The sequence below is a fragment of the Microtus oregoni genome, unplaced genomic scaffold, assembly GCF_018167655.1.
Source record: "Microtus oregoni isolate MIOR12 unplaced genomic scaffold, Mior012 000030F_ref0000283, whole genome shotgun sequence".
Lineage (NCBI taxonomy): Eukaryota > Metazoa > Chordata > Mammalia > Rodentia > Cricetidae > Microtus > Microtus oregoni.
In genome coordinates this window covers 8,380,654-8,401,571 of record NW_024543089.1, presented here as the reverse complement: position 1 = coordinate 8,401,571, position 20,918 = coordinate 8,380,654, and the positions used below count along the sequence as shown (strand labels likewise).

At 35.5% G+C, this 20,918-nt stretch overlaps 1 protein-coding gene across 3 annotated transcripts in view; it reads left to right on the top strand.

Annotated features, from left to right (window-relative positions):
* The window catches only part of Ncam2 (neural cell adhesion molecule 2), a 402,352-nt gene that overhangs the window by 207,965 nt on the left and 173,469 nt on the right, over positions 1-20,918 (top strand). For all 3 annotated transcript variants that reach the window (XM_041678551.1, XM_041678550.1, XM_041678552.1), the window contains exons 2-4: positions 12,645-12,719; positions 13,922-14,128; positions 14,989-15,132. In XM_041678551.1, the coding sequence (XP_041534485.1) occupies positions 12,645-12,719; positions 13,922-14,128; positions 14,989-15,132 (426 nt within the window). The remainder of the gene's footprint in view (positions 1-12,644; positions 12,720-13,921; positions 14,129-14,988; positions 15,133-20,918) is intronic.

Here is a 20,918-nt window from a genome sequence, read left to right as displayed (position 1 = left end):
AAAGTACTGAGGCAAAAGTAAATGAAGAGAAACAGGTTAATTTAAGTTAAAAAAGAGCTATCCACAAATGAACCTAAGCTATAATGAGCATTCATAACTAATAATAAGTCTTCATTTCATGATATGGGAGCTAGTTAGTGGCTAAAAGAAAAAGTCTGTTCCCATTTGCACCTTCAACTTCAATCAACTTGGGATATCATGCTAAGCAAGAGAACATTAAACATTGCCCTCTTGTATGAACAGACATAAAAACATTTTGGACCAAATCCCTACTTGTAATCTGATATTAGAACTTTGTAGATTGTGTGGTCACTTTGAATGCAGATTCAGCGAAGACTTTCTGACAGGTACAGGGTTCACACAGGAACACAATGAGTCCAACAAAGTTATGTGACTTAGCATCCATTTTGTCAGTTTTAAATTTCTCGACCATATTAACAGTTTTTCTCCTATAGTATTTGGTCAATCTTTTATAAGTTATTTTCTTTTGCTAACACTTAATCCTGGGATTAATCACAAATGTCTCTGACTATGGTATAAAGTTTCCCAGACAATGAATTTGAGTACTAGACAACAGGACTGCTGTTTTCTTCATAAAACAGAAAAGTTGTTCAAATTAATGAAAATTGTAAAATGTTCAGCCTGGTGGAATATTGTTTTCTGGTAAGAACATAATATCAGAATTTAATAGACCTGAAATGTTATATACTTAGGGAACTCACATGACATTATTATAAGAGCTAATTGAGTCAGGAGTCAATGGTTATAGAGCTTTCATTTGAAGGATCAGCTTTACTCTTGTATGTACTGCCATCATCTACTAGTAGAAAGGTAATAACATTGTGGCACACAGGTTGTAATATCTTTTCTCACTTGTTTGTTCTCAAGTATCACATTTCTCTAAAAGGTATTTGGACTCTAGACACAGTGGCACTACAAGGATTTTATGTTTTAGAGTGGGTAAGAAGATATTAGAATAATTTCACATGAGGATGACATTTCTCAATTGTTGCTCTTTAACGTTTGCAATTCAAAATGTGTTTTGTTTGTGAAGCAAGGGAGAGTGAGACGCTCTTTCTTCTGTCCTTTGTTGTGGTTGTATTTAATCTACTGTGGCAGGTGTCATGTTTGATGACAACAAATCAAAAAGACTGCTAGTAAACTAAGTGTGGACTACAATTTCAGAATATCACCCGGAAAGGAAACAAAGTAAGAACTGGAGTGTTACATGTTTGATTTTAGATTTCTCACATTGATCAATAAGGCTTATGCTGACCTTGTTTTGATGAGAAGTCTCCTATATGTGTTTGAGGCAGAGAACTTCATATTCATCAAGAGAAGTACCAAGCTGGGATAGTTCAAGCACTCTCTTATAATTTAATTTATCACCGCATACTAAGTGCACTGATAAAAGTTTTACAAGATGTCGTGTGATGGCTTCATCAAGACAGTTAATAACTTACATGGCTAAGTGGTGCTAGTTGAAATAAATTTGGATTGAGTGTGGAACTTGGGCTAGTGGCCTCCTCAAGATATTTTAGTTTTAATTAAATGTCACACTTAAATTAAGTGATGAGTGACCTGTTTCTTGTCTCCTAAAGGACTTAGAACGTAAACGATAGAAGCAGAGACTATTCGTAAAACATTCAACACAATAATTGATTTTAAGCCATAGGTTCTTTTTACTTTAATTTAAAATGATTTACTTGGAAATAGGGTCTTATAAGGTAGATTATGGCAAGATTTTTAAGTATGTTTTATATAAGGTGATTTGTGACTTATCAATACACATTGAGTAGTATAACTTTCGATGGAGACTATTGAACATCTTGACTTGTCACAGTCCAACACACCTCAATTTCATGTCAGTGTACACACGGATGAATGGAGATTCGTGTTAAGATTAAGTTAATTTAAAATGGAATCTAAGACTCTGCAAAACAGAGATGCTTCTGGTTGATGTCAATGGGTTTAGTCTGGAATCACTTTTTGAGAAAGAATGGCTAAATTTTCTTGCCATTGATAACAGGGTAGTCAAAACAAATCAAATATGCACATAACATTAACAAATTATGCTCACTAACAATACTTCCCCTAAACTCTAGGTATTTCTGGTTAACCTGTATGTGACTGTTGTATTCCACATGGTAAGAAATCACAGTAAGGGGTAGAGAAATGCAATGGTGCAGCTTTGGGGCACTGGAAGGAGCAGTAAGTTGGGTTTGATATACTGAGTCAACTGTTGGCAATCTCTCCCTTTTAAGTGTTTTAAGAAAGGAATTTCAAAATATATTTAGATTCTCTCTTACTTTAGATAACAGAATGAAGGGACAGAAAGATTTTAAGAGTCAGATTACCAGAAAGTCTGCTTTGAAAGAATCTCCCTTAGAAGTGACTTTGTAAATAAAATAGAAGGATGTCATTGTCGGTGGACATGTTAAGGTGGAAGGGGAGTATTTTTATGGGGTACAAACCTAAGATGAAGGACTACAGACAACTAATGATTTCTAGTGGAAGCAGAATTATCTTCTAAGTGAACGATCCTATGCCAGAAAAGATTATCATGAAATTAAATTGTTGTCCAAAGGTGTCCAGTGAAAACCACAGGCAACTCAAACTATTGCGATGGCTTTTGGTTTCTCTTTACAAACTGATGGGAAGATCCTATTCCTGAAGAGACATTAATATGCCTCACTGAAACAGAGAGTTGAGCTAGTATCTAATGAGAGCCTTTGCCTTTGCTCACTAGTAGTCATGGTAATTAAATGGGAAAGATAACCATTAACCTGTGGTCTACAAAGATGACCTACAAAGATGGCAGGCTTTTGATGCACTGGTGCAAAATGGTGGCACAAATGTTGTGGGAATAGCCAACCACTTTCTCAGTGGAATAACGACCCACTCCATGAGAGGGAATCCATGCATTATAGTAATAAGGGCAGCGGGGCTGCGTCCCCAGCACCCCGGCTGCCTGCTTGGCGGCTAGCTTATGCCCCGAAATAATTACACGGACACTGTATTCATTTAATCACTGCTTGGCCCATTCTCTTCTAGGCTAATTCTCACATATTAATTTAGCCCATTCCTAATCATCTGTGTGTAGCACCCCAAGGTGTGCTTACCGGGGAGATTCTAGCCTAGTCCATCCTGGGTCGGAGCTTCATGCCGGGAGCGGGGCATGGCGTCTCTCTCAGGCGTCTGCTCCTGAGAGGAAAGCTGTCGAGACTGAGCTCACTTCCTCTTCCTCCCAGCGTCCTGTTCTGCCTACTCCTCCCACCTATCCTCTAACCAATAAAATGGGCCAGGGCAGTGCCTTTATTAGCCAATGACCTTCCTCCATCATTTCCCCTTTTTCGGTTTAAACAAAAAAAAGGCTTTAACATTAACATAGCAAAATTGCATATAACAAAACAGTTATCAAGTAAAAGTTACAATAATCTTTATCATAACTAAGGAAAACTATAACTATAACTAACTATTCTTAACTCCATCAAAGACTCCAGAAAGATATAATATTACCTAAGTAAACAAGAACTAAGAAACTTCAAACTCTAGAAATGACAAAGACATCTCGCTGCCTGGACAGTCACCCAAAGTTCTTTTGTACCATTGGGGCATCCATCTTCAGCCTTCAGGCCCATGGTATCCAGCAGACATTTCCATAAAGCAGGAAAATTCAAAGTCAGTTCAGTCACTATCTGTTGTGTCCTGCAGAATGTCTCGCAGACTCTTTCAAAATGAATCAGGAACCCCGAAAGATCATCTCACCTTAGGCAAGTTCAGTAGTCCTCTCTCTGTGGGTTCTCTGTTTCCAGTTTATGCAATAGTCCAGGCAAGAGCAGTTTCTTGCCCAAATGGCTATCAAACTCCATAAGGTGCCTCTTCGATGCCCATCTTCCTCTTGAAGTACATTGGTGCTGCCAGGAGCAGAGTGTCTCATTGTCATGAAAAGTCCTCAGTTATTAAAACATTAAATGTCCTATTCTGTAATCTTTGAAAGACATGAAGAATGTCTATCTAAAATATATCTCTATATATCTAGAAAATCTAACTAACATGACTATAATCTTTACTATTATCGATGATTATCCATTAACAACCTATATTTCTTAATTATACAGTATATATTTAAATGAACTACATAATCACAATACCTTAATATCAGAAATACATATACATATAACAAAATTGACCTTAAATCTCTATCAATAAAGCAAAATCTATACTAATGTAAATTATTCATATCTATATCATATCCCCCTTTAAATGTAAAAGGACGTTTATAAACCATATTTGGGAACATGGGCGCAGTTTTTTCTCTCCAAACTGCTTCCTGCTGAATGGGGGCGTCGTTAATTAGGTCTTTCATGGTATAACCTGTGTGCTAGTTTCATCTCAGTTGGCAGTTGAGCGAAGCAATTTTCTGAAGATGTTCACTGCAACCCTTCAGGAGGGCGTGGTCCATCATACCAAATCGGAATAGAAGAAATGAACAGCGTCTCATCCTCTGTGAAAACAAAATAAGAAACTCTTTTCCAAAGTATCATATCCTTAGATCCAAATTCTGAAATCATACGCTCATGATATCCGTTCTGGTTCCACTTGGCAGCCCATATAATGAAATGTCTCTCTGTACTTAGCTCCTTCACAGTCAAAAATTTTAAAGAAAACACAATGTACATAATCCAGACTCTCTGTTTATATTCCATATTTACGTGGCTTATTTTTACTCTATCACTTTACTTTATTCTGTCTCTTTAAAGACTTTACCTTTTTTTTTAAATCATTAATTTTATTCTCTATATTCTTTTTCTTCTCTCTCCCAAGCCTACGTACATTCATGCAACAGTGTGACTCATTTAGTGGTCTGAATCTATCCTATTGTGAATCTGCAATTTTTTACTATCCAGGAGCACTTTTGATTTGCGCCTTTAAATCACTAGGTGCTTAAGAATCTAAGCTGTGACATTCCTAGGTTAACTTTTTGCTTTTTGAGCGTATTTCTTTGACCTGGAATAACTCTGTAGACCAGGCTGTCTTTGGACTCTCAGAGATCCGCCTGTCTCTGCCTCCCAGGCATTGGGATTAAAGGTGTAAGCTACTACACCTTGAACTCACAGAGATCTGTTTGCCTCTGCCTTCTAGGCACTGGGATTAAAGGCGTGTGCTACCACACACAACAACTCTCTTCCTTTTTTTGTTTTTTACTTTAAGAACTTCAACTTTTAGTCTGCATATATTTTTAACACACTTTAAACCATTCAGAAATTTTCTCTGTCTTTGAATCTCTCTTTACTGTACTTTGAATCTCTCTTTTTCTGACCACATGAATCTTTAATTTACCAAGCAATCTCAGTAGGACTAAAGGCGTGGCTTTGCCAGCTAGATCCAGTCCATTCCTTAGCTTTCCAGCCTCATGGCGGATATACAGGCTGTAGCCATGTTTACTGCAACAACTGTATGGCATTTCAAGGTCCCTGCCAGCAAGTGAGCTACAACAGACAACACTCAAGTCCTCTCTCGGTAGCCGGCCCTCCTGCCTCAAATAGTCAGAGTTTGCCCTGGCAGGACAGCCCAGAAAGCTGGCATTTTCAAACGGCACAGCTTTTTTCCTGCTACGGCTGAAAACCGAAAAGCATGTGTTCAGCTTTTCGTCAACATCATTTAAGTGTTTCGTGTCAGGACCTCTTAATGAGCTGCAGGGTTTTGTAGCTAAAGCTGAGTCAGGAAGCTTCTCTTAGATGAGAGCGCTTGCTTGCCTCTAGCAAGCAGAGTAGAACCGAGAAATGGCAGCTACCAAGAAAACATGCTTTACTCTTTCCCAAGCTTTCTCAGGCTTTCAGTGGATTCAGTTGTCCACACGTCTGGGCGCCATATATAGTAATAAGGGCAGCGGGGCTGCGTCCCCAGCACCCCGGCTGCCTGCTTGGCGGCTAGCTTATGCCCCGAAATAATTACACGGACACTGTATTCATTTAATCACTGCTTGGCCCATTCTCTTCTAGGCTAATTCTCACATATTAATTTAGCCCATTCCTAATCATCTGTGTGTAGCACCCCAAGGTGTGCTTACCGGGGAGATTCTAGCCTAGTCCATCCTGGGTCGGAGCTTCATGCCGGGAGCGGGGCATGGCGTCTCTCTCAGGCGTCTGCTCCTGAGAGGAAAGCTGTCGAGACTGAGCTCACTTCCTCTTCCTCCCAGCGTCCTGTTCTGCCTACTCCTCCCACCTATCCTCTAACCAATAAAATGGGCCAGGGCAGTGCCTTTATTAGCCAATGACCTTCCTCCATCAATGCATGACACTTCTCAGGTTAGATGGGTCATGGGCCGAAGGGAACACAAAATATTATTTTGCTAAAAGAACAAGGCAATAAAATGACTCTTAATTGCATTCTGATACAACCATAGATCAATATATGACTCAGCTGAAATCTGAGAAGTTTCCTCTTGCAATAGATGGGAACTTAATCCAGAAATCCACAACTATACAACATAAAAGACTTTGGAACACTCAATCCTAAATATATTCTTCACAGCCTTGAAGTTCAGGAAACCCTGCCAAAGGAGGGAGAAATATTTTATAATTCAAAGATATTGAATGACACTAAGGAATTTGTCTTTCAAACACAATAGGACTGATGTACATATGAACTCACAGAAACTAAGATAGAATGCAGTCAAGCAGAAATGGGAAGTCCCAATGCTTAGAGAGGAAATTGGACAAGATTACCCATTCTAAGAAAAAAAAAAAACTATCTCCAATTGAAAATTGCTTGTAAAGAAAAATTTTCTCTAATGGAGTCTTTCTCAGTATAAAAAAAAAATAGACTTGAGAGTATGTCCTGAATCAGCAATAAATGGACATTGCAAAATGAATTCAATGGTTGTTTTTAGATTTTCTTTCTCATATTACTATGTTTGGGCATATTTAATTTGAAGTCCTTTTTATCTTTATTATGGTTTCTGACTTTATGTTTTTACAAGGTATGTACATGTGGGTTTCTTGTACTGCTTTTATTTTTTTCTTGCTTGTTTTCTAAGAGAGAAAGGAGACATTTAATGGATGGGAAGTTTGGAGGCTTCAAGAAGGAGTTAGAGGAAGGGATTAAAATACATTATATGAATTTTAAAAAATAAAATTATAATGATTTTTGCTTAATTTTAATTTGGATAAGATAAAAATATTGAAAATCCCTGAGGGATACATACATGGATCTAATCTACATGGGAAGTAGAAAAAGACAAGATCTCCTGAGTAAATTGGGAGCATGGGGACCATGGGAGAGAAATGAAGGGGAGGGAAGAGGAAGGAAGGAGAGCAGAGAAAAACGTATAACCCAATAAAATCACTAAAAAAAGAAAAAAAACTTGAAAATCTAATTTTTAAAAGAATACAGGTAGTTATATTTTTAATTTTAATATGATTATGAGTTACAAATTATCTTATATTTATTTTTATTAATTATAGGTATTCATAAGAAATTTATGGGCATTTAATTACATACAACTTAGACACACCTACATTCTGAATTCTGCTGCTTATTGAATTTGCATCTTTAATACATATTTTGTAAAAGGGAAGTTTAACCTAATGACCTTGATAAACACACCTATCATCTTAAATGTATTACTCCAAGCAAAATCTTAAATTTATCATTTGCATTTTAACATTATTTCTGTCTTTAAATAGGTCTATAGTAATTCCAAAAATAAAGTAATTTGCTGTATATTTTTTAGAGGTTGTCATTCTAGTAAATCATTTTATGGCTTAATATTTTTCTGTTGCATTTGACTATTAAGTCACATTTGGAAAGGAAATACCTATCAATGTGTGCAACTTTAAATTTCATAGCTAAATGAAATATTTTATGATGGAACAAATACAATTTTATATAAATGTCATTTTTAAGATTTCTTGAAATATTTATTTATCCCAAAATGCCATTTTAATAAATTTTAAGAAGTTAAGAAAACTTAAGTTTATAAAATTATGCATTTATGAGTACTTTTATTAATCTCACACACACACTCATACAGTGAGCACCAAGAAGCACAAGTATACTTACAGTTTAAATATCACACTACAAATGACAAATGTGTTGCTGTGCACAAAACTATATAAGTGAAATTAATGAAGTAGCAAGAGGATTTCTAAGAGACTGAGTTTTGTCCTGTGTTCACTTAGACATAGAATGTCACACATGAACACAATTATGAGGTCATATGACACACTTATTTTAACTAAGAACAATTTCATTTTGTCTTTATCTTTCAAGGACCCATGGGTAACTCTTGAAGGATCTGTGAAGTTGGCTTGCTTTTCTGTCTTCCACTCTCTAGGAACCTCTACATTTGTTATATGGTCATAAGAAGAGTTGTCATTTCCTATTCAGCTCATGGAAACACTATCTTCTAATGACAGTTTCCTAGGTCCTGACACATCACAGATGACCCTGCAGGGCATTTGGCACTTTCATATATGTAAGATCTAGGAACTTCACACCTGCAGCGATCTGAGATTTTCTCTTTGCTCTCTGAGACTAATATGAGGTTTGGCTTGTTGGGAAGGTCGTGCCAGTAGAGTCTACAAGTAGAATCACAATCTTCTGGTTCCCAGTCTCCCGGTTTTTCTATTTGTTGCTGTCTCACTTCAGATCTTGATTTTCGAGCACTAAGATAAAAATGTGCACAGCTGAATCACTGAGTTCTCAGGTCTCATGTGTCACTTTTACACTTTCAACACAGTGAAACTTTGTCTCATAAATCCTTTATTTGGGGGGGTGAGAGATCCAAGTTGCTGAATTTCTTTAAAGACCTGGTTAGCCTGCTGCAAATAAAGAGAGGACATCTCTCTTTTCCTTGAGTAACCACATTAACCTTGTCATAAGTAATAAATAGGTACCTTTATTTAAATTTGATTCATTGTAATGGTGCTTATTATTCTCATTCCCACACCCTCTAGCCCCTTTTAGATTATTACAATATCAAACAGTGGGTTGTTAATATGGGAGGACCTGTGCATTGGGCAGATGGCCATTAGGGCTTCAAACCAACAGCTTGTCAGCATGTTTTTGAATTTGACCACATGCTTTATTTTTAACAGCACAGCATAGCACATACTCAGGACTAAGTATGGATCTTCATTCTAATACCATATGCTAAAGTTCAGGTCTAAAAGCTACTGGGAAGTCAGGCCGGTTCATTAAAGAAGCTTTCTTGGCTCTCCGCACATTGCTGTGATTCAGATAGACATGTGAACTCAAATTAATCTCTAGGGTCCTGGCACATGCCTGAGTGATAATGCTGTCAGAACAGAAGTGGAAAGGTGATAGGGCATTCTACTACTTATATGGTCATTAATGCTGTGTTCCCCTGTCGAAAACCTGGGTAGATATGAGAACATGGATATGTGGCAGGGCTTTGTTGAGAAAGACAACATATATTAGCTAAGTTCCATTTTCTATTGTTCTCTGCTAGTTGGAGTGTTGACACAATCATTATCCAAGGTATCCCAAAATTTTGTGCCTTCTTCTGCGGTAGCTGTTTATGGTAGCTGTTTATTCATGAAGACCTGATATAAAAGGCTTTTCAAATTACTTCTCTAAATAGTTACATGAAAAGTCTCGATGTAGTATCACATCCCACAGAGCTTGTCTAGAGACAGCTTTTCCTTTACAGCCTGAGAATAAAGCTAATTCCAGTATTTGAACATGCAATGTTTCTGGAAATATAAACAACTGGTGTGTCCTTCTGATAATTGTATGGGGTCAGAGGAGTACAAGTTCTACATTACTGGACTTCTCATCCAATCTATGTCCACAATGAGATCTGATCATTTACAGATCTCTTTGCTGTCATTGTTAGCCAGGAATCTTAGACTAAGAGTAGCTTCAGGAGAGTCAGAAGCACTGGTTTGAAAAGTAAACTCTTCAGTGTTTTCTTTCTCTGACCAGAGTTTGAGTCAGTCCCTTGTGTTATTTTCTTTGAGGACTTTTGTAAGTGTTACCATCATGTAACACTGATCCACAATAGCTTGTCCACCATTTCAAAGTGGGCTGTGGACTATGAAAGGGAGAGGCGAAGGAAACAAGAAAGAGCGTTCTGCTGTCAGGGTAGGTCTTTTGTGGGAGAGAAAGAGAAGTCTGAAATCATTTAATCTTCCATTGTGTTAAAGTTCAGAGATTATAGTCATAAACCAATTGTACTTCCTGACTGGCAGATCACCAATTGTTACCTGCATGAATCAGAGAGCACCTGCTGATTTATCTAGGTTCTTGTTTCCTGGAACAAAGAACTGGGGCAGTAGCATATAGTGATAGAAATGGAGACAGTTTATTAAGAGAAAGCAAATCACTCCAGGAAGAAAAGTAGGCTAGACAGCTGGAAAAGGTCTGAACTTAGAAGTTCTGCGCCCTGTGGGGGTTGGCCCTTCTGAAGTAATTTGCATGACACCACTTTCTCTCACATTTGCATCTCATACATTTTTTTCCTTAGGTACATGCCGCAGCCTGAGCAGCTGTGGGTGTCAGAGTGACTTGGAACAGGGGGGAATATAAGCAAAAATACAGCACTCTGGGTTCTCTTCAGGAATAAATTATTTATACTTTTGCCTGTGCTTCCTATTCATTGTTTATCTAGCTGCTAGAAATAGCACTGCACGCAGAGCTTGATCAAACAGTGTGTTTGAGCCCCTTATCTGAGTTCATCTTTTGAAACTCTGTCAATCCTTGTGGACTTGCTTTGCCCCTGAAGACATTCCCCCTAGGCTTGATCTCTTGCTTCCAGTTTTCCACATTCAAGAAGCCAATCTGGGATAGGGGTGACAACTCCTAAATAAAGATCTGTAGACCATCTGGACCCCAATATAGGTGTGCTCTGACATTTGCACGCATCCTTGCTAAGGATAGGTTTTTTAATCCTGTGGCTTTTTCATCTTAGTCTTGACTCTCTTCCTGTCCTGTCTCTCTTCAGGATAAACCAAACAAATCCAAGCTCACCACCTGAAGACCGACTTGTTACCTAGATTTTAAGTTTCAAAAGGAAGCATGCCCTTTCAAATCATCAGCCTCAAGAGGAGTGATTATTCCTAATACAAGTTACATTATATTATGGATGCCATGTGATATTTAAAAACATGCACAGAATATTTAATACTGACTTTGTATTAAACATATCTTCCTTAACAACACTCATTTATTTAGAATGGAAAAAAATGAAGTTCACTGTTCTAGCTTGTTGAAATGTTTTGTGTACATAAATAATTTTTTAGAAGATTTCACAGAAGTTACGTTTGCAACTCAGTCTAAAATATGCATTTTTTGAAATATCAGATCTTCATTTCTCCTCTTTGTTGTTTCAGCTATTATTTATTGTATCCTACAGTACCTTTTTCTTTTAAGATCAGTCCATGATCGTATACTGAATAGAACCTCATCTATAATAATGTAGGAGGCTTAGGCTGTACTGTGTGTCTTCCAGGGGCATCTATGCCAACCACTTGACTGTTAGTCCTTTATGCTGTTCTGCTTTTGTAATCATCTTCTTTGGATTTTTCCTAACAATGCATGTTCATTATTAAAACCATGAGTATCAACATGACAGAATTGTTATGTAGTAATTCCTGTACTCAAAGAGGGCAAGTCTCCTTGATGTATCCATTAATTAGAGCATTGATTATTCCTATTTTATTCAGAACCAGGAGTTCATCTTACTCCAGTATCCGTAGCATCATTATACCCAAGACTAACATGGGCAAGTATTTTCTGGAGTCTGCACTCAGTACAAGAGAGCTGTTGGTTACTGTGGCCTACTAATTCCCAGTTCATATAAGAATTTCAATACTTTATTTACTCTTTGTACCCATGTTACGTTGTTGAATTCTTGCTTATCTCTTTCTGAGAAAGGGAGATTAAATGGGGGAGATTTGAGTAATGATTTACTTGGTAGCCTTTCCCATCATTAGAAACATGTCTGTCAAGTTCTATTGGAGCAACATGTTGTTTATCCTCTCAAATTTTAGAATTTCCACTATTTTAACTTCAAACTTGACAAGTATTTAAGATAATTCAATAATGTCTGTACATTAGTCCCTGTTCCTACACTAGACTTACTTGTCGATGTTTCTGTTCATTCACCTTTCCTAGCAAAGGTTCCATCATCTATGTTTGCCTCCTTTAGTAAAGATTTTATTAGTCAAGGAAAGATTATTATATCATCACATTTTTATAATGATGATATAACATATGATTTTACCAAAAGTCTGACTGTTGGAAGGAACGTTTCTTTACATGTTATAAAGTATGGTTAAATAGATAAGGACCCTTACCATTGTTAAGAAAAAGGAAAGGATGGATTTGATCATTTTTTGCCTAACAGAATTTATATGCCTAACAGAATGTTAATGAATATACATACATATATATATATATATATATATATATATATACTACTTTTAGATTGATAGGAAAGGTATGTTGTTGTAACATATAAGATTGCTAGAATATATGTATAAAACTTACATCTTTTCCATAGTGAATAATTAAAATGGAAAATTGATTTATGTGTGCAATTTGTGATTTATACATCAGTAATTAGAATTTGTACCCAATTCTCCAATTAACTGTCACTCAAATATTTTTTTCAGCTCTTCTTCAAGTGACAATTTCACTTAGCAAAGTAGAGCTTAGTGTGGGTGAATCTAAATTCTTCACATGTACAGGTATGTATTCAGATATTTTACCCTGTGCTTTTAGTTCCTATGGAGTACATTGGATAAATTGAATAGTTAACACTGATGTTAAAAAATAGTATCTGAACATTTATTATATGATAACGATGTGACTAATTCTATAATAACATTATGAAATGTATTTTTATTTAATTATCAAGGTAGCTAATTTGTTTATAAAAATTACATTATAAAATAATATCTGTACATAAGAAACTTCTTGTATTTAAATATTATTCCATTCTAAATACCCATATTAGGACTAATTTTAAGACTAAAGTTGAATACGTTATACGTAAGTAATGGATAAATTAGATACAACCCTATATAATTCTAACATCTGAAAAAGGTAAATGACAAAATAATATATATATATATATAATATACATATTTGAAACATAAATTCAAATTAAGAATATTTAGTCAAGAAAGATTTTTGAAATATATTCTGACAATCAATGTATTACATGACATTTCTGCAAGAATATTATATAAACCTCATTCCATTTTTCTAAACAAGTGCTATTTCTATGTATTCTAATTATAATATGATTAAATGGTTAATACTTTCAAAAGAAGATGAAATAATAACACATTTCAGTTGGGAAGAGACATTAGGATTTATTTTTTATATAGCAATTTGCCTTATTTACACCAGTTGAACATTGTGTTACATTGTATCAAAATTTTATAATAACAAATGTCAAATTTTTTTTTACAAAATAATTACATTATTTGTAAGCAATTCTTTATTTGGGCCAACGCTTACGCTGTCTCTTGACTTTAGCAATGAGAATTGAGCATATGAAATCATGTTAACATTTGTTTCTTTTAAAAGATATGTCTCAATTTGGCTTGTATCTGTCTAAAGCAGTTTTAATATTTTGTGCAAAATTATCCAATATATTATGACTGTGAGGCTTCAATTCTCACAGCTTAAATTTTAGTAATATATTTCAGATGAAATGTTTGAAGCTTGCCTCCACGCAACAGACGGAGTCCTTGGTGTTGATTAAACAAAGATGAACATTTGTCTTAACATTTGTTTGCTTTCAGTTTTGTACAATTTCTGGATTTCCAGCCTTCTATTGACATTCTTTTCTAAATTGCTGAAATTGGTACATAATAGTAAATGTCACTGTGAAAACAAACACTCCAAATCGATTTTCAAACATTTGCTTTTCTCTTTGCAGCCATTGGTGAGCCTGAGAGTATAGATTGGTATAATCCTCAAGGAGAGAAGATCATTTCCACGCAGAGGGTGATGGTCCAGAAGGAAGGTGTCAGGTCACGACTAACCATTTATAACGCAAACATAGAAGATGCAGGGATTTATCGCTGCCAAGCGACAGATGACAAAGGCCAGACACAAGAAGCTACAGTAGTTCTGGAAATTTACCGTAAGTTGTGCATTGGTGTTGTAGTTTCATTGCAAAGGATTCAAACACAATAAGATATGCTTAAAAATAAAAACTGGAAATAAATAATAAATTTCAAGGGGATAGAAGTCCATACATTTTTAAATAGAAATAAAAATGTTTTGCTTTTTATAATTTTGATTTAACTATTATAAAAATAGAATATATTAAAACAAACGAGATTTTCATGGAATGTCTTTATCTCTGGCATTGTCTACCCCTGACACATTAAAATTTTCTGGAAAATATATTAAAATGTTATTCTATTTTGTCTGGTTTTAAAATACAAAAAAAATATATCAGTAAGGTATAGGCATAATTTTAAAAAAACATCTTTCATTATTTTTGAATGATGTACAAAATTCTTGATGATTTAAATATTAAATGAAAAATTTGATGCCACAACAATTCATGTTTTTTGTGGAAAACTCTTGGTTGAACATAACTATCTGTGCTCATTCATTAAGCCAAGACTCTTCTTATTGAATCTAATCAGTGTTCTTCTAAGACTTGAACTATAAATAATATAAATATATAGATGATGTCGTATACACATGTAATGGAATTTCCTGGATGAGAAATTAGAGGTAGGTAGAGAATTCAAAGAGTTGAAGTGGACAGTTAATTCTCAGAACAACAAACTCCGTAGTGAAGAATGCTTAAGAGAAAAAAACAAAGCTTTGTTCTTGGAACACTCTGACAAGGTGTGGCAGACACAAGATCACTGTTTATAATTTTTTTTAAATATCTAATATTCTTATTATATTAATTAAAAATCATAGATGACAATATGTTAAATAAATGATACATATTTAACAAGTGGATTTATTTTCTTGATACAGAGAAACTCACCTTCAGAGAAGTGGTATCCCCTCAAGAGTTCAAGCAAGGGGAGGATGCTGAAGTGGTCTGCAGGGTTAGCAGCTCACCCGCTCCTGCTGTCAGCTGGCTGTATCACAATGAGGAAGTCACCACCATTCCCGACAGTTAGTATTTTGGTAACTCCTTAAGATATATGTTCTTAAAACACTTCAAGGTTTTCAAATATGAATGTTCTGTATTGTAGCAAAGGAAGCAGAGAGTCAGGAATGATATTGTGAGCCAGTATTCTCAGCACTTAAAAGGCTGACATGGGGGAGATTTGATCCCAAGTTCAACCTGGGCCATATAGCAAGAATCTGATTTTGACAAACAACTAAGTAGACAACAAAAAGGATGGTATAATTTTTTTTTCTGAATTTCAAACAATTATTCTGAGATTTAAGACCTAGCTTAAGGTTTACTGTATTCTCATCTTTGAGCCAAATACTGTACCCCCCCCCCCCTTTTTTTTTTGAGACAGGGTTTCTCTGTAGCTTTGGAGTCTGTCCTGGAACTAGCTCTTGTAGACTAGGCTGACCTCGAACTCAAAAAATTCTGTCTACCTCTACCTCCCAAGTGCTGGGATTAAAGGCATGTGCCACTACTGCCTGGCTCCTTGTTTCTTTTAATAAGAAAGCAAAAGAAAGACACATGACCAGTCATGATGATGACTGCCTGTAATCCCAACACTTGTTGAATAAATATAGCAGAGTCAGGAGTTGAAGATCATCCCAGCTTCATAAGACCAACCTGGAATACCTGGGGACAGGTAAAACAGAAAATAAAACAAAACAGAAACCCAACAAGCAAGCAAGCAAGGAAAACAAAAACAAAACAAAACAAACAACAACAAAAACAATCAATCAAACAAACAAAAAACAAAATCAGAAAATAGCTATGCTCAATAGTTATATGTAGTCTATGGCAGATTTGGCAGCAGAATTATCAAGTGATTTATTAAAAGTCAAAAAAGTTACTATAAGTATTATTTTAAAAAAAATGTGTGCTTGACTTCCATTTCTACCAGGTACTACTACACTGTTAAAAAATAAAACAAACAAATAAACAAACAAAGTAGTGCACAGTAAAACACCCAGAACCGATTTGTTATAATTCTAATGTGATGAGAACACTATATACAAGCAGGATAAAATATCAGCATGAAATAACCTGTGTTCTATGAATGTTCTCTCAAAAAGGTGACATATTCTAAGTATTATAGAAAAATAAGTATGGATAATAGACAGAAGAGAATATTTGTTCAAATTGTCATCATGATTTTGATTCAGATTTAGGTAAAATTCCAGAATATGACATTTGTAATTGAAAGCATAATTTGCTGACATTATGCTACTTTACTATTGTGATAGGGACATTTTCAATTTGCTATGTATTTCATTGCACCTGCATTACATAGAGGTACAAATAATTGAATCTCTTAAAGGATTATTCATGTTAGATGATTCTATTATGTGTTTTGAAGAGACGAAATTTGCACAGCATAAAAGAAAGTAGAATATCTATTTTTAAGTATGACTAGAGAATGTGTCATAATTATGTTTAATAGGTGGTATTTTATTTTAAGATTTTTTATGCATTACATATTCAGTAGTCGTCAGTTAATAATAAACTGATTTTTATATTTTAATTTAATAAACCATAACATTTAATTTATTTTTATTTTGTTATGTGAAAATCCTTCCAGCTTTACACAAATTGTATGGGTAATTTATACAAAATATTTTCAGCATTGTTCCCCTAAATATGAAAGAACAGAAGGTTTTTTTTTATATAATGATTGAATGACATTTATAGATTATCAAACATTGGAGCTTGTATTTACATACATGTTATAATAAACATTAATCACAAGGAGATTTAAAAATGGCTAATGCTTTTAAGATGTGACTTGGAACAAAGCCTTAAAACAAAGATAGTTTAAGAAATGCAGCGAGGATGGGAATGGACCCTGTAGTAGCGTAGCTGACATGGCTTCCAAGCATCCTGCAATGGAATATGAAAATCTGGAATCTCCACTGGATTCAATGCATCCATTTCAAGCAGTTTCTTTAACTTGTAAATAACCTATCAGGTATTCATAAATGTTTGCTATGTAAATGAATGATGTTGCTAAATGTGTGGTTCTCAGTCATGATTTTTTTATTCATGCTTTATATTTTATTCTGCTTTTAATAATTAGGATGAGTCTTACCAAAATTATATGTACTTAGCTTATGCATAGAAAAAATATTTACAAACAAGATATCAGTAGATTTCAAATTTCATATCCCTGAAGTCTACAACATGCGATGAAAATAAAATAATTAATGATAATTGTGTCGTTCAGACTTTTCTAACAGGAAGGTTAAAGGCAGATTCTAAACATTTAATAAACAATTTTTCAATTTAGGTAGATTTATAGGAATATTTTTCTAATGCATCTAACATGTTGTATTTTACAGCTAGTCTAACAAAATTGGATTTATAACTGAAAAACTGTGTAAAGATATTAAATTAAGTCGATGATCTGGGAGCATTCTTTGCTAATGTGTTATTGGTTACTGCATTGGCAGTCAAGGCCAGATACTGAGGGCCTCAGAGAGTTTATCTCATGTGCTTCTGACACGAGCTGTCAGGTATTCAACATGACATTACAAGAGAATAATTTAAGTAGGCTTTTCCCTTGTTTCCCTAAAGGAGACCCATCTGCTAAAGAGCACGGTCACGCAGGAAGTGCCTAAGAAGTATAATTTCCTCAGTTTTATTCATTACTCACCCAGGATTACACAAACACTACTGAACATGGCTTAATTTGAAAACTGTCTCATCAGCTTTGTAAATATTTTAGCTAGCATTTAATAAAGTGCTCTTTTGTATCAGAATTATAGAAAAATATCTCATTCAATAAGAATTTATGTAATTATCTGATAGTATAAAAGATTGAATGTTGATTCGTTGTTAGAAGACACTTTCATTGTCTTTAAACTATTGATAGTCTAGAGGAATATGTAAATAAATAGTCACTGAGCACAAGGTACTCCAAATCTATGAAAGGTAAGTTTCAATGTTCCCATTTTAAAAAGACAGGATGCTCAAGAGAGCTCATGATAAGGCGGGTCTCAAATATGTCTGTCAATAGAAAACTGTCAATTTGCACAAGCATAGGTATTAGTCTCCTCCTGTGAGGACTTTTCATGGCAGAAAACCTCACATGCAAGGCCTGGTAATAAAAAGCACAATGACATTCTCAGGAACGGTTGTAAGTACCTATGCAATGTAGAAAACTACTGAGGAAAAAAGTAAGAATATCATCAAAATCAATGTGTGAACCTAGGAGTTTTATCCGGGTAAACAGTACCTCTTCCATATAGTTATCTAGTCTGAGGGACTCTTCCAGCAGTTTTTATTGATTATGTGGGCTGTGGGAGAGGAGAGTGAAAATGCTCAGTTCCAGGGACTTCCTCATGTTTTTGACTTGTTCACTTTCTGAATCTTAGAGAACATGCCTATAAGATGGAAAGTCTCACCTCCTCTTAGAACATCCGAGTCTTAAGGAGTTTCCCTCTAAACTAGATACTTTAGAGAAGAAGTGTGGTCATTGCTACCCAGCAGAAACCTAAACATTAGTTCAGTCTAACTTAAACTTTCATATTCCTTTTTTTTAATTGAAAAAATTTCCGCCTCCTCCCCGCATCCCATTTCCCTCCCCCTCCCCCCCACTCCTTTCCCCCTCCCTCTCCAGTCCAAAGAGCAGTCAGGGTTCCCTGCCCTGTGGGAAGTCCAAGGTCCTCCCCCCTCCATCCAGGTCTAAGAAGGTAAGTATCCAAACAGGCTAGGCTCCCCCACAGCCAGTACATGCAGTAGGATCAAAACCCAGTGCCATTGTCCTTGGCTTCTCATCATTGTCCGCCATGTTCAGAGAGTTCGGATTTATCCCATGCTTTTTCAGTCCCAGTCCAGCTGGCCTTGGTGAGCTCCCAATAGATCAGCCCCACTGTCTCAGTGGGTGGGTGCCCCCCTCGTGGTCTTGATTTCCTTGCTCATGATCTCCTTCCTTCTGCTCCTCATTTGGTCCTTGGGAGCTCAGTCCAGTGCTCCAATGTGGGTCTCTGTCTCTATCTCCATCCATCGCCAGATGAAGGTTCTATGGTGATATGCAAAATATTCATCAGTATGGCTATAGCATAGGGCCACTTCAGGTTCCTTCTACTCAGCTGTCCAAGGAACTAACTGGGGACATCTCCTTGGACACCTGGGAGCCTCTTTAGAGTCAAGTTTCTTGCCAACACTAAGATGGCTCCCTTAATTAGAATATATACTTCCTTGCTCCCATATCCACCCTTCCTTTATCCCAACCATCCCATTCTCCCAAGCTGCCCCCATCCTCCCCTTCTCACATTTCTCTCTCCATTTCCCCTTACCCCCATAACACCCCACCCCCAAGTTCCCAATTTTTGTCCGGCAATCTTGTCTACTTCCAATATCCAGGAGGATGAGATGAACATGGGATGTACTCATTCATAATTGGTTTCTAGCCATAAATAAAGGACATTGAGTCTATAATTTGTGATCCTAGAGAAGCTAAATAAGAAAGTGAACCCAAAATAAAAAACACATAGTTATCCTCCTGGATATTGGAAGTAAAAAACATATAGAACTTTCATATTCTTACAAACTGAATGCTTATGCAAATGACCGAGAATTGTTCCCTATGTTTAAGGAACATGGAGAAGAAAGACTATCAAAGTCAGTATCCTTTTGACATTTCCATAAGGATCCTAGGGATTTTTTTTAAAGGAATAACCACTGAAGTGTTTCTATAAAGGCACTGACATAATCTAAAATGGGTTTGAAAGCAAGTTGAATGATGTAGATGAGTTTTGAGGCAAAATTGCAAACACTGGCAGTTGTTCAGGCTCTTAGGGAATAATTGCTGAGTGAGAAGACTTTCCACTAAATAATGAATAATAATAGTGTGATATGACATAGATTTCTGTTTGTTAAATAAACACCAGGAAATAAAGATAGATACAAAGGATGTTTCAGTACGGGCTTGAAACAAGGAGTTTCGTGACTTTTGGGTCAGCCCTGAGTTCCATGTGAAGATATTAAACAGAAGTGCATACATTCCATGTTTAGTGTGCTTGCCACATTCCTGTGTTGTGCTCTGATGTGAGCAAACAGAGTGGAATCTGGAAGGAAGCTTTCAATTACTACTCTGTGACTCTTGAAACATGTCATAGTAGAAAAGACAACGTATGGCATCTATTTACAGTAAATAAAAAAAGATGAAAATCTGAGAGCTGAAAAATTCAAAATTAAAAGTAATGTATATCTTATTGATTATTGTCTATTTATTTCTAATTTTTATTTTTAAAATTGAAATTATTTGCAAATAATAAAAAGTCTTTTAAACGTTTTCAAACTCATAGTTATCTATGACTTCTTAAAACAGCCCTTTCTAGGATATTCATGCTAGTGATGCTTTTAATTTTCATAGCCTACCAACAACTACAAGTTTTATATTACACATTGGAATTTTACATGACATTTCCACAGAAATTGATTTTACTATGGGTATTTGTATAAACATAAATACATAAAAGAGCATTCATTTATAAAATTATTCATTTAGAGTTTGAGTGGTTTCTAATCCATTACAGAAAGTAAATAAGTAAGAGGTAATTTGAAAGAGACATTTTTCTAATCAGAAAATAAAATAATGGTCAATTACTCTCCAAGATATATGTCTATGACTATCTTTTTATTTTCAGTTGAAACATCACCTTCACCATGTCAATTAAAACAGAGTTCCTTTTTACATTTTCTCTTAGACCTAGTGAAGTATCATAATTTAAGGATTTGACATTTACAGGATTTTACATGTTTTCTGATGTTGGAAAAGACAGTG